This window comes from Saccopteryx leptura, chromosome 1, assembly GCF_036850995.1.
Source record: "Saccopteryx leptura isolate mSacLep1 chromosome 1, mSacLep1_pri_phased_curated, whole genome shotgun sequence".
Classification (NCBI taxonomy): domain Eukaryota; kingdom Metazoa; phylum Chordata; class Mammalia; order Chiroptera; family Emballonuridae; genus Saccopteryx; species Saccopteryx leptura.
This window is the reverse complement of record NC_089503.1, coordinates 38,147,177-38,162,500: the sequence shown is the minus strand read 5'-3', so window position 1 is coordinate 38,162,500 and position 15,324 is coordinate 38,147,177. Positions and strand designations below refer to the sequence as shown.

Here is a 15,324-nt window from a genome sequence, read left to right as displayed (position 1 = left end):
TATATGTGACTCATCTGTAAAATGGGAATAACAGTAGTACTTTCCTTATGGAGTTATTTGATTATTAATGAGATAAACTTTTTTTAGCACAGGAGCCAACATTTACTGCTTAATACATAATACTTTTGTTTTCCTCTCAGTCCAGGAATTTAGGAAACAGCAAAAAGGTTGTGTATGGATATGTGTGCGTGGATCTCAGAAAACTGTGAAGATAATTGTTCTATAACCTTAATTTTTTTTTCTTTCGTGTTTGGGCTCAGGCAGTTGACAAGCTTCGTGTCTGAGCTTATCTGAGTTCCATGCACTCAGACAATTTCTTAGACAGTTTTATTAGCTAAGCGAGAAGACTATGGCTGCCGGCTTCTGCTTTGAACCATTGCAAATATTAGGAGACCCTGCTATGATTTCAGTGAAGGAGTGATGAGATTAGCACAGTGCAGTGATGATTCATGCTTGCCCGGCATCCTAGCATCATATAATTTTTATTTTGATATCACATATTTGAGAGACTTAATACTTACAAATAAAATTGATATACTAAACTATATAGCATATAGGTTAGAATAAATATATTTACAGTTAATATCAGATGGTGCTATTAAAATGCCAAGATAATGTAATAGCTAAGTTTCTCAGATGTCTATAAATGCACTGGAAAAATGAATCTCTTTACACTAAATGTTTGCATTTGCTCATTGATTTCTAAAGCCTGTATTCAGTTCAGTTCTGTCAGTTTTCTTTTGATTATTTGCTATGTCTCAGACTAAGAACCAAGTCCTGGGAATACAAAATTAGACCAATGCCTTTTCACAAAATCTCACAGCTGACATTAGTGAATGTCTTCTACCTATCAGATCCTATATTAGATTGTATGGAGCTTTAGATGGTTGAAAGTCTAGTAAGTAAAATGAACATGTTAAGAAATACTATAGGTGTAAATAATATATACTGTATATACCATACAGTAAATATACTATATGCTATATTTTTCTAAAACATTAATTCTCAAAAGAAAGAGTTCTCTCTTTATGTTTGAGTTTTTATACAGTGTCTCATATTATTCGATTACTCTCTTTATTATAAATTATGAGATACTTTTAAGTGAACTTTTTTTTTTTTTTACAGAGACAGGGAGAGCAACAGAGAGATGGACAGATAGGGACAGAAAGACAGGAAGGGAGGGAGAGTAGAAGCATCAGTTCTTGATTGCGGCACATTGATTGTTTTTTCATATGTGCCTTGACCCGGGGGCTACAGCAGAGTGAGTGACCCCTTGCGCAAGCCAGCGGCCTGGGCTAAGTCAGTGACCTTTTGAGCTCAAGCGAGCGACCAAGGGGTCATGTCTATGATCTCATGCTCAAGCCAGCAACCCTGTGCTCAAGCTGGGTGAGCCTGCACTTAAGCCTGTGATCTCAGGGTTTGAAACCTTGATCCTCCACATCCCAGTCTGACACTCTGTCCATTGCATCACTGCCTGGTTGGGCTAAGTTAACATCTTAATGTACAAATTTTTACAGTAATCCAAATCTAAGACATGGCTCTTGTTTCTTCTGATCTTAAAAAATGGTTTCATTTTTAATTTATTATTGTTAAGCTCCCCAAGTCCAAAGTTTAGTAAAATGGTTTTCTAGGCCCAGGCTGGTTGGCTCAGCAGTAGAGCATCGGCCCAGCATGTGGATGTCCTGGGTTCAATTCCTGGTCAAGGCACATAGGAGAAGCAACCATCTGCTTCTCCACCCCTTTCTATCTCTCTCTCTTTTCCCTCTACAGTCATAGCTTGATTGGTTCGAGCACATTGGCCCTGGGTGCTGAGGATGGCTCTTTGGAGCCTCAGCCTCAGGTGCTAGAAATAGCTCAGTTGTGAGCATGGCCCTAGATGGGCAGAGCATCAGCCCCAGAGGGGGGCTGCTGGGTAGATCCCAGTTGGAGAACATGGTACAGTCTTTCTATCTCCCCTTCTCTCACTTGCAGAAGAAGAAATTTTTTTTTCTCTAATTCCACATATAGTAAATGCTTATCTGAAAATTTCTGTTTTTAAAAATCTTTTTAATACCAATTAAAGGTATGGAGTTCTTGAGGACTCTTTTTTAATGCCTAAGGAATAAGATTTTTACTATTTTAAATGGAAGGAAATGTAATTCTTTAAAAATAAGGTTGTTGAAATATCCAGTTTCTTTATGAGTTCTTGAAAATTTTTAAATTGATAGCAGTAATATTGATCTCTTTTCAAAAATTATTTATTCTACAATTTTTAAAATAGCAAATGGAAATAGACATGGTGAATAGTAAATTTCACAAAATATCTTTTTTATTTTTTAACAAAATTTTGATGGAATGCAGTATTACAATAATTCCTATTTTTTCAGCAAAAAGAAAAAAGCAAGTTCACTCATCCTCAGTGTGAGTTGAACCTCACAAAGCTGTGAATGGCAAGTTAACAGAGAATATGATAGAATTATAATTTAATTTCAAGTTTATAGTGATTTGAAGAGCAAAACAAGGAAAAACAACAATGCAAAAATATCACTGAAAAGAATGAGAAATGGTACAAGCAGTAAGATGCTATTTAATTAGAAACAATTAGAATATTTGAAAACTAAAGAATGGAAGGTTAAATAAAATTAATACCAAACATGAGAAAAATATTTAAAAGTTTCCTCGTTGGGAAATTAAACTTACGCACTTTATGTTCAAAACTGCTTTCTTTTTGAAATTACACTTTTATATTATGTGTTGTAATAGATTTATATATAGCATACTATTAAGAAATTGTGGAATCAATTTATGGGTTTGGTGAGCTGACCTATGTTCTCTGATTTCTTGGGAGATTCCTTAAGGGAGGAGTACTTACTGGATTTAAAAAAACAGCCACAAGAAACACTTGGTTTAAGACTTGAACATTTATGCCAAGTAATGTTGTCACTTTTTACCTCTTTGTAAAATAATAGCTAAACTGTATGTTTTATGAAACTTGTACTAAGGAGTTACTTTTAATTCCTTAGTGTGCTGCCTACCTCACCATCCTGTAAGTATCCATCGGAGATCCAAAGCGAGAAGAAGATGGAGCTTTATACATATGACCACTCGCTGATGTGGTCAGAGTTCCTTCTTCAGTTTTAGAGCGAGCAAACGAAAGTCTGTGCAGATTGTGCATGTAATTTTGATTTGTTAAATTAATTGCTAGACATGACATTATAGAATGTTCTCCAGTTTATTTCAAATATGTAAACTTTAAATTTAAAAATATTTCAAATTATTTCAAAATCAAAACTTACCTTCACTCTGTAGGCTTCCTATTTAGGTGTGCTTTCTCTTTTAATCCTTGTGCCAGTTCTTTAGCTAAGCATCATCTGCGTTTTAGGGTGTGGAAACTAAAGTTGAGATAGGTTAGTAACTTTACCAAAATTATAGATCTAGAAAGCAGTGGCACCAGCATTAGAACACTGGTTTGTCTGGAGGCAAAACAAGGCTGCCTGCCCGGTACCTCTCTTCCAACCTCTGATCTGATCTTTGTCCTCTTTTATAGGAAGTATTATGGAGAAAAAATTGGCATATATTTTGTCTTTCTCGGATTTTACACAGAAATGCTGTTCCTTGCAGCGGTGGTTGGCCTAACTTGTTTTATTTATGGCTTATTATCAATGCATAATAGCTCAAGCAGGTAAGTGCAGCTGAGATACTTAAGTAGATAAAATGTCTTGATCTTCTGCTACTTGAAACTGGTGTTATTATTTTTCCTGGCATTTGTTTCAAAATATTTCTTTATGGCAGCAGATAATTGATATTTCTGAAAAGTACCCAAGCAGCTGCCTGTCATTCAGTGCTTTATGGAAAATCTGTTTTTATTAGTTCTAAAAATTGGATTCCTCAAAGCATGGCTTGACCTAGGACAAAAATTGCTGTTTCATTTTCCCTTCTGCCATATGTGAGAAGCAGGATATACAGTTGTTCTGATAAGAGCAGCTTTGGACTCTTACCCAGACACATCATTTTAAAAATAACTCTGCTGTTTCCTTTACAGCATTGAAATCTGTGACCCTAATGTTGGAGGTCAGATTATCATGTGTCCTCTCTGTGATGTAGTGTGTGATTATTGGAGATTAAATAGTACCTGTTGGGCTTCAAAGGTATGTATGTATTTTAGTAGGTCAAAAAAAGTTTATTTTGCATTGCATTTGAAACTAGTCTTTGTGATGTTATTTTTGTTTTTACAGATCTCCCATTTATTTGATAATGAGTCAACGGTGTTCTTTGCAATATTCATGGGAATTTGGGGTGAGTATATAGGCACATATGGCCCATCTGTGTAACATACCAAAAGTGATTTTAAATCTTTGTGTTTACCTGGTCAGATGGCTCAGTGGTAGAGCATCGGCCTGGCATGTGGAAGTCCTGGGTTCCATTTCTGGCCAGGGCACACAGGAGAAGCACCAATCTGTTCCTCTACCTTTCCCCTTCTCCTTTCTCTCCGTCTCTCTCTTCTCCTCCTACAGCCAAGGCTCCACTGGAGCAAAGTTGGCCCAGGCGCTGAGGATGGCTCCATGGCCTCTGCCTTTGGTGCTAGAATGGCTCTGTTTGCAATGGAGCAATGGCCCAGATGGGCAGAGCATCTGTTCGAAACCCTGAGCTTGCCTAGTCAGCGCATATGGGAGTTGATGCTTTCTTCCCCTCCCCCCTTCTCTAAAATGAATAAATAGAATCCTAAAAAAAAAGAAAGAAAGAAAAGAAAAACTGAGCAAAAGGCAAGGGTAGTTGATCCAGGCAAAAAGACAACAAAATCTGTTGGTGTGTTATGTGAAGCAGGGGAATTTAAGGGTTTATGTCATTCCTGCCTGGCCACTGTGGCCTAAAGGAAGCAGCTCAGTTTCAAAAAGAACAGAGGATAGGGAAATCTTACTAATGTTTCTCCAGCAACCCCAAGTTTGGTTAAGTTGGGGTGTGGACTCTCATCATTATGTGGCTGCCAAATCCTGCCTCTGTCATTATTTGGAATCAGATGTGAATGATAGGTACACAATTAAAACTATGAAGTAGTTTTCAGTTGTTTTCATTGATAAATATTATTCACCAACACCAGCCTTAAATTTCATCACAGAGGAGTGACCATATGTGGAACCCCCAGCAGCACTGTAACTATTTTGAGGCGGTGCTAGCATCAGTTAGTTCTCTCAGAAAAGTTTATTGTAGCAGTGAATTGAGTTAGCTTTGTTTTTTGAGGATGTTGGCCAAATTCTATGAAAACAGAACTTTAAGGATATGTTTTAGTACAAAAATGAATCAACAATTGCACTCAATCAAAGTATGAGTTGGCAGAGTAGATGTGAAGAAACAACACTCATCCAAGGGATTGAGACCTGAAAATAGTGTGCATACTGTGCTTTGTACTGAAGGGTAGGAAGACTTTTTAAAAAACTATTTTGGTATGTCTTTTTTTTTCTCTTTTAGTCAGAGAGAGAGAAGGAAAGAGGCAGACAGGGAGAGAGAGAGATGAGAAGCATCAACTCATTCTTGTGGCACCTAGTTTTTCATTGATTGCTTTCTCATATGTGCCTTAACCAGGGGGCTCCAGCCGAGCCAGTGACCCCTTGCTCAAGCCAGCAATCATGGGGTCAAGCAGGCAACCCCATGCACAAACTAGTGAGCCTGCGCTCTAGCCAGATGAGTCCACACTCGAATTGGCTACCTCAGGGTTTTGAACCTGGGTCTTTAGCATCCCAGGTCGATGCTCTACCCACTGCGCCACTGCCTGATCAGGCTTAGTTTGTTTATAATGAAAATATATTCCCATCTTAGGAAATTTAAGTAGTATATTGAAACAAGAAGAAAATTATGTTAAAATCACCTGAAATAGAATTATTATCTTGGCTATGATTTTTAAAATTTTTTGTGACAGAGACAGAGAGAGGGACAGATAGGGACTGACAGGAAGAGAGAGAGATGAGAAGCATCAGTTCTTCATTGCAGCACCTTAGTTGTTCAATGATTGCTTTCTCATATGTGCCTTGACTGGGGGACTATAGCAGACTGAGTGACCTCTTGCTCAAGCCAGCAACCTTGGGCTTAAGCTGGCGACCTAGAGGTTTTGAACCTGGGTCCTCTGTGCCCCAGTCCAATACTCTATCCACACACCACCTCCTGGTCAGGCTTGGCTATGATTTTTTAGATTCTTACTCTATGTGTGCGGACATGCGTGTTCATATAACTTTACATAAATGGTATAATATCATACATATATTTTAAAGCCTATTTTTTATAGAACAAACAGTGAATGATGGGGCTTCTTTCATAATGTTAAATATCTGTTGTGTGTGTATATACGTATTTATGAGTGAATAGAGTTGCCTTTTATGAATATTTTTAAAGATTTTATTTATTGATTTTAGAGAGAAAGGCCAGGGGTAGGGTGGAGAGAGTGAGAAGCATCAACTTATAGTTGTTTCTGGTTTGTGCCTTTACCAGGCAAGTCCCGGGTTTCAAACCAATGACTTCAGTATTTCAGGTCAAAGCTCTGTTCCCTGCACCACCACAGGTTAGGCTTGCCTTTTATGAATTTATTATAGTTCATCTAACCATTCTCTATTGTTGGACATTTATGTCACTTCCACTTTCCCCCCACAGTTTTACTGAAATATAACTGACGAACAATATTTTATTAGTTTAAATTAGTGTACAATATAAAAATTTGATACCTATATATATTATAAAATGATTACTACACTGAGTTAACATTTATCACCTCTCATAGTTAAAAATTTTTCTCATGATGAGAACATTTAAGATTCACTCTTAGTAACTTTCAAATATACAACACAGTGTTAACTATAGTCAGCATGCTATGCATTAATCCCCAGAACTTAACTAATCTTACAAGTGGGTATTTGAACCTTTTGACCACTTTCACTGATTTCCCCCACTCCCACTTCCACCTTCATCAACCACCAAACTGAACTTTGTTTCTGAGTTTGTTTTTTTGTTTAGATTCCAAATATAAGTGATACCATACAGTATTTCTTTCTCTGTATGATTTATCTCACTTAGCATAATAACATCAAGGTCCATTCATGTTGTCTCAAATGGCTGGATTTTCCTTTAAAAAAAAGTATTGATAGATTTTTTTAGAGAGAGTGGAAGGGAGAGAGACAGAAAGAGAAAGAAAGAGAAACATTGATTCATTTTTCCACTTATTCATGCTGGCATTGGTTGATTCTTGTATGTGCCCTGACTGGGGATCAAACCTACAACTTGGCAACCAACTGAGCTACATGGCCAGAGCTTCTCCTTTTTTAAATGGCTGAATAATATCCCATTGCGTGTATCAACCTCACTTTCTTTATCCATTCATCTATGAATGGACACTTAGATTGTTTTCATGGCATGCCTATGGTAAGTGATGCTGCAGTGAACATGGAATATGCATTTAAGAAAGAGTGCGAATGTGCTGTGGAATGGCTCTGATGTTTTTCTTAACTTTTGCTAAAGTATATGCTTGAATGATTTCACTAAAAGATTGAATAACTTTAGTAAAAGATTGATTTTGCAAAAAAACTCTAGCTGTTAATAAAAAGTTAAGTTTACATAGTCCTTCAAATTATCTTATGAAGCACTGGCTCAGTGATAGAGCATTGGCCCAGCATGTGGATGTCCTGGCTCTGATTCCCAGTCGGGGCACACAGGAGAAGCGACTATCTGCTTCTCCGCCCCTCCCTCTGCCCTTTTTCTCTCTCTCCCTCTCTCTCTCTCTCTCTCTCTATCTCTCCCCCCCCCTTCCCACAGCCATGGACTCGGTGCTAAAAATACCTTGGTTGCCAAGCAATGGAGCAATGCCCCAGGTGGGCAGAGCATCACCCCATTGAGGGCTTCCCTGGTGGATCCTGGTCGGGTGCGAGCAGGAATCTGTCTCTCTGCCTCCCCTGCTCTCACTTAATTAAAAAAAAAATTATCTTAATGAAGAGAGAGAGTAATGAACCTGGACTGCTGTTTAAGAAATTAACTCAAAATTTTATACATAAGTTTTCAATATTATTACATACTTATGCCAATTCTTAATAATTTTATAATTTTATCATCAAACAATAGTGACAAAGGAACCATTGTACAACCAAATTGATATTTAAAAGTAGAGGTAAACTACTTGACTTAGGGTGTTGAACACACAATACAATATACAGATACTGTATTATAGACTCATTCACCTGAAACCTATATAATTTTATTGACCAATGATGCCCCAATAAATTCAATAAAAATAGAGGAAAACTCAGTTATTTTCTCATGTACTTTATTTCTCCATCTCTTGATTGTTTTATACATCTGTTTCCCTATAGTTACATTGTTTTTGGAGTTTTGGAAACAACGTCAAGCCAGACTGGAGTATGAGTGGGACCTGGTGGACTTTGAAGAGGAACAGCAGCAGCTTCAACTGAGACCTGAATTTGAAGCGATGTGTAAACATAGGAAAATGAACCCAGTGACTAAGGTAGATTAGGAAACTGAAAAGGGCAGCATATCTCAATGGACATACTGTATTGCTGTACCAGTGGTCAGCAAACCCATTAGTCAACAGAACCAAATATCAACAGTACACGATTGAGATTTCTTTTGAGAGCCAAATTTTTTAAACTTAAACTATATAGGTAGGTACGCTCCTTATCGAGGTAGTGCCCATACATTGTGTTTTGTGGAAGAGCCACACTCAAGGGGCCAAAGAGCCGCAAAAGACTCACGAGCACAGTTTGCTGACCAGGACTAGGCTGTCTCTCAAATAACAATGTATATTTTAATTAGTCTTTAAAATATTCTCCAAGATATAAATCCTATAAACTTCTTTACTTACTGCTTTTTTCTTTTTAATTTATTGTGTTTACATAGATTCTAGTGTCCCCCCGAATACATCCTCCCCTTCCCCGTGTCCCCCAGTACATACCCCTGTCTCCCTCCCCGTAATGCCCTTCCCCCTTCCCTCCAGGATTTGCTTTTCTATTCTGGTCCCATCCTATCATCCAATCATCCCCTTTCCCTCTGTCTGCTTTAGTTCTAGATCCTTTGATCCCACCTCTGTCTCTATTCTGTTTCTCAGTTCATACTGTTCCTCGGATTTCTCAAATGAGTGAGGTCATATGATATTTTTCTTTCTCTGCCTGGCTTATTTCACTTAACATAATAGTTTCCAGGTCCATCCATGATGTCACAAAAAGTAAGATTTTCTTCTTTTTCATGGCTCCATAGTATCCCATTGTGTATATGTACCACTCCTTTTTAATACACTCGTCCACTGATGGACACTTTGGCTGTTTCTAGATCTTGGTGATTGTAAACAATGTTACCATAAACACAGGAATGCATTTCTTCTTTTGAATCAGTAATGTGGTGTTCTTGGGATATATTTCTAAAAGTGGGATGGCTGGGTCAAAAGGCAGTTCCATTTTTAATTTTTTGAAGAATCTCCATACTATTTTCCACAGTGGCTGCACCAGTCTGCATTCCCACCAGCAGTGCAGGAGGGTTCCCTTTTCTCCACATCCTTGCCATCACTTACTATATGCTATTTGTTAATGAGTGCCATTCTGACTGGTGTGAGGTGATATCTCATTATGGTTTTAACTTCCATTTCTCTAATGATTAGTGATGTTGAACATTTTTTCATATGCCTATTGGCCATCTGTATGTCCTCTTTGGAGAAGTGTCTATTCATTTCTTTTGCCCATTTTTTGATTGGATTATCTTCCTGGTGTTGAATTTTACAAGTTCTTTATAAATTTTGGTTATTAACCCCTTATTAGACATACTGTTGAATATGTTCTCCCATTATTGTGTGGTTTGCCTTCTTATTTTGTTCATATTGTCTTTAGCTGTGGAAAAGCTTTTTAGTTTGATATAGTCCCATTTGTTTATCCTGTCCATTATTTCCCTTGCCCGCGAGATAAATCAGCAAATATTAATATATTGCTGCGAGTGATGTCAGAGAGCTTACTACCTATGTTTTCTTCTAAGATGCTTATGGTTTCACAACTTACATTTAAGTCTTTTATCCATTTTGAGTTTATTTTCATGAATGGTGTAAGTTGGTGGTCTAGTTTTATATTTTGCAGGTAGCTGTCCAATTTTTCCAACACCATTTGTTAAAGAGACTGTCTTTACTCCATTGTATGCTATTATCACCCTTATCAAATATCAATTGTCCATAAAGGTGCGGGTTTATTTCTGTGTTTTCTGTTCTGTTCCATTGATCTATATGCCTGTTCTTATGCCAGTACCAAGCTGTTTTGAGTACAATGGCCTTGTAGTATATCTTGACATCAGGAAGTTTGATACCACCGACTTTATTCTTCTTTTTCAAGATTGCTGAGGCTATTCATGTTCTTTTTTGGTTCCATATGGATTTTTGAATATTTGTTCTATATCTTTGAAGTATGTCATTGATATTTTAAATAGGAATTGCATTGAATTTATAAATTGCTTTGGGTAATATATACATTTTAATGATGTTTATTCTTCCTAACCATGAACATGGTATATGCTTCCACTTGTTTGTATCCTCCTTGATTTCTTTTATCAATGTTTTATTATAATTTTCCAAGTACAAGTCTTTAACCTCCTTGGTTAAATTTACTCCTAGGTACTTTATTTTTTGTTGTTGTTGCAATAGTGAAGGGGATTGTTTTTCTTAATTTCTCTTTCAGACAGATCATTATTGGTATATAAAAATGCCTCTGATTTCTGAATATTATTTTTATATCCTGCTACCTTGCTGAATTCATTTATCAAGTCCAGTAGTTTTTTTACTGTGACTTTAGGGTTTTCTATATACAGTATCATATCATCAGCAAATAATGATAATTTTACTTCTTCTTTTCCAATTTGGATGCTTATTTCTTCTTGTCTGATTGCGGTGGATCAGACTTACAGAACTATGTTGAATAAGAGTGGTGAAAGGGGGTACCCCTGCCTTGTTCCTGATCTGAAGGGGATTGCTTATAACTTTTGCCCATTGAGTATGATGTTGGCTGTGGGTTTGCCATAGATGGCCTTTATCATGTTGAGGTATGTTCCCTGTATTCCCACTTTGCTGAGAGTTTTGATCATAAATGGGTGCTGGATTTTATCAAATGCTTTTTCTGCATCTATTGACATTATCATGTGGTTTTCTCCTTCTTTTTGTTTATGTGATGAATCACATTGATTTATTTGTGAATATTGTACCAGCCTTGCCTCCCCAGAATAAATCCCACTTGATCATGATGTATGATATTTTTTCATGTATTGCTGGATCTGGTTTGCTAATATTTTGTTGAGAATTTTAGCATCTAAATTCATCAGGGATATTGGCCTATAGTTTTTTTTCTTTGTGTTGTCTTTGCCTGGTTTTGGAATCAGACTTATGCTTGCCTCATAAAAGGAGTTTGGAAGTTTTCCCTCCTCTTGAATTTTTTGAAATAGCTTGAGAAGGATAGGAGTTAGTTCTTCTTTAAATATTTGGTAGAATTCACTTGTGAAGCCATCTGGCCCCGGGCTTTTGTTTGTTGGGAGTTTTTTTTTATAAATGTTTTGATCTCATTTGTTGTAATTGGTCTATTTAGGTTTTCTGATTCTTCCTGCTTGATTTTTAAAATATTATGTTTAAAGGAATTTGTCCATTTCACCTAGGTTGTTTAATTTTTTGGCATACAGTTCTTCATAGTATTTTCTTACAATCCTTTGTATTTGTGCTGTGTCTGTTGTTACTTCTCTGCCCTCATTTCTAATTTTATTTGAGTCCTTTTTCTCTTCTTTTCTTGGTGAGCCTGCCTAAGGGCTCATCAATCTTTTTTACCTTTTCAAAGAACCAGCTTTTGGTTCCATTGATTCTCTGTATTGTTTTTTTAGGCTCTATGTTATTTATTTCTGCTCTGATCTTTATTATTTCCTTCCTTCTACTTTCTCTGTGCTTTACTTTCCTTTCTTTTTCTAGTTCTTTTACTTGCAGGGTTAAGTTCTTTATTTGAGCTTTTTTAGCTCCTTAAGGTATGCCTGTAATACTATGAATTTCCCTCTCAGGACTACTTTTGCTGTGACCCACAGATTTTGAGTTGTTGTTTGCTCATTTTCATTTGTTTCAAGGAAATTTTTTATTTCTTCCTTGATCTCATTGTTGACCGATTTGTTATTTTATAATATGCTGTTTAGTTTCCAAGTATTTGAGTGTTTTTCAGTTTTTCTATTGTAGTTGATTTCCAGTTTCATGCCATTGTGGTTAGAGAAGATGTTTGATATGATTTCAATCTTATTAAATTTGTTGAGACTCATTTTATGCCCTAATATGTGGTATAACCTAGAGAATGTACCATGAGCACTTGAAAAGAATGTATATTCTGCTGCTTTTAGGGTGAAAGGTTCTGAAGATATCTATTAAATTGAGTTGATCTAGTGTGTCCTTTAAGTCTGCTTTTTCTTTCTTAAATTTTTTTCTTGAGGATCTATCCAGTGATGTTAGTGGGATATTAAAATCCCTACTATGATAGTATTGCTATTGATCTCGCCCTTTATATCCATCAAAGTCTGCTTTATATATTTAGGTGCTCCTATATTAGGTGCATAGATATTTATAATAGTTATATCTTCCTGTTGGATTTCTCTCTTTATCATTATGTAGTGGCCTTCTTTATCTCTTACTATATCCTTTGTTTTAAAGTCCATTTTGTCTGATATAAGTATTGCTACGCCAGCTTTTTTTCATTTCCATTTGTATGAAATATTTTTTCCATCCTTTTCCCTCAGTCTATGTGCATCTTTTGTTTTAAGGTGCGTCTCTTGTAGACAGCATATGTACAGATCCTGTTTTCTTATCCAAGCAGCTACCCTATGTCTTTTGATTGGATCATTTAATCCATTTACATTTAAGGTTATTATTAATAGGTACTTGTTTATTGCCATTTTATTCTTTAATGCTGTACTCTTCTTTTGCTATATTCTTTTCCAACTCTGATCTGTTTATAACAGGCCCCTTAGCATTTCTTGCAGCCTTGGTTTGGTTGTAATGAATTCCTTGAGTTGTTTTTTTTGTCTGGGAAGCTTTATGTACATATTTCTCCTTCAATTTTAAATGATAGTCTTGCTGGATAAAGTAGTCTTGGTTGTAGGTTCCTGTTCTGCATTACTTTGAATATTTCTTGACATTCCCTTTTGGCCTCAAGTGTTTCTGTTGAGAAGTCAGATGTCATCCTTATGGAGGCTTCTTTGTAGGCGATAGCCTTCTTTTCTCTAGCAGTTTTTAATATTTTCTCTTTATTGCTTAGCTTTGGTATTTTAATTGTGATGTGTTGGTGTAGGTCTCTTTGGGTTTCTCTTTAATGGAGTTCTCTGTGCTTCTTGAACTTTTGAGACCCTTCCTTGCATCAATTTAGGGAAGTTTTCAGCTATAATTTGATTGAATAAAATTTCTATTCCTTGTTCTTTCTCTTCTTCTTCAGGAACCCCTATGATTTGGATGTTATTTCTCTTTGGGTTGTCACAGAGCTCTCTCAAAGTTTCCTCAGACTTTTTGAATCTCTTTTCTTTTTTCTGCTCTGCTTCCATGCCTTTGTTCATCTTGTCCTTCAACTCACTGATTCGATCCTCAGCTTCATCCATCCTGCTTTTAATTCCTTCCATTTTGGTCTTCATTTCTGATATTGTATTTGTCACCTCTGATTGATTCTTTTTTAATATTTCAATGTTCTTTTTTTATACTTGCTATCTCTTTATTTAGGTGTTTGTAATGACCATCCATTGTTGTTCTAAGGTCCCTAAGCATCCTTACAATCATTATTCTAAACTCTGCATCTGGCAGTTTGGTTATTTCCATATCAGTCAGTTTCTTTTCTGGAGATCTCTCTTGTGGTTTCATTTGGATTGCCCTTCTCTGTCTTCTCATTATGTCTGTATGTTTGGGTGTGCTGTTTGTAGGGCTCTTTGAGTCTAGGTTTGGTGTTGTCTGCCTCCAATTTTCAGTTGTGTTATTTCTAGTCTTCTTGGGTTGGCATCAGCTGTTGTTTGTAATCCACTGCTAGGTTTGGCTTTTCTAGTAGAGCTGCTTTGAAGTCTTGATTGGTTTGTTTTCTTCTCAGTTTTTTCAGTGGTAGTCTTGTTTACTGATCTCAGCAGGGGGTTTATTTGAAACTGTATCCAGGAATGTGGTGGGTGTAATCTGAGACTCTGAAGGCCTGATCTGCCAGTTACTCTCTCTGGGGGTGGGGTGCTTTCTCTGCTTCAGTAGGGGGAGGTGTATCTCAGATCTCCATGTTAAATGATAGTCTTGTTGGATAAAGAAATCTTGGTGGTTGTTTCTTGTTCTGCATTACTTTGAATATTTCTTGACATTCCCTGCTGGCCTCAAGTGTTTCTGTTGTCATCCTTATGGGAGTTCCTTTGTATGTGATTGACTGTTTTTCTCTTACAGCTTTTAGTATTCTTTCTTTATCTTTTAGCTTTGGTATTTTGATTATGATGCATCGTGGTTTGGGTTTTTTGGGGGGTTCTTCTTTAATCGGGTTTTCTCTGCCTCTTGAACCTGTTTGACTCTTTCCTGCATCAATTTAATGAAGTTTTCAGCTATAATTTTTTCAAACAGGTTCTCTATTCCTTGTTCTTTCTGTTCTCTTTCAGGAACCCCTATTATGCGGATATTGTTTCTCTTCATGTTGTCACAGAGCTCTCTTAGAGTTTCCTCAGACTTTTGATCCTCTTTTTCTTTTGCTGTTGTGCTTCCGTGCTTTCGCTTATCTTGTCCTCTAAGGCGGTGATTTGATCCTCAGCTTCATTCAGCCTGCTTTTCAGTTCTTCTAGTGTAATCTTCATTTTTGATACTGTGTTTGTCATTTCTGTCTGGTTCTTCTTTATGATTTCCGTATCCTTTTTGATGCTTACTATTTCTTTATTGAGGTATTCATTAAGTGCATCCATTGTAACTTTGAAATCATTAAGCATCCTAACAATCATTATTTTAAACTCTGTATCTGGTAATTTGATTTCTTCCATTTCATCCAGATCTTTTTCTGAGGATTTGTCTTGTTGAACCATATGACTTATGTTTCTCTGTCTTCCCAGTGTTTCTTTGTGTGGCTTGCAGGCTTGTTTCAGTTGTGTTCTCCTTACCTCATAGAGCTGCTTTGAAGTCTTGATTTGTTTGTTTTCAGTTTACTTAACTCAGTGGTAGGCTTGTTTTCTGATCTCAGCAGGGGGCTTATTTGAAACTGTATCCAGGAACTGGTGGGTTTGACCTCTGAGAATCTGAAGGTGGGTTCTGCCAGTTGTTCTTCAGGGGCAGGGTGCTTTCTTAGCTTCAGTACGGGAAGGTGTATCTCATATCTC

General features: G+C 36.7%; 1 protein-coding gene across 4 annotated transcripts in view; it reads left to right on the top strand.

The window, feature by feature from the left end:
* ANO5 (anoctamin 5) overlaps positions 1-15,324 on the top strand; it is a 94,516-nt gene that overhangs the window by 47,579 nt on the left and 31,613 nt on the right. For all 4 annotated transcript variants that reach the window (XM_066364394.1, XM_066364381.1, XM_066364389.1 and 1 more), the window contains 4 exons: positions 3,527-3,661; positions 4,022-4,127; positions 4,215-4,275; positions 8,325-8,476. In XM_066364394.1, coding sequence (XP_066220491.1) covers positions 3,527-3,661; positions 4,022-4,127; positions 4,215-4,275; positions 8,325-8,476 — 454 coding nt within the window. The remainder of the gene's footprint in view (positions 1-3,526; positions 3,662-4,021; positions 4,128-4,214; positions 4,276-8,324; positions 8,477-15,324) is intronic.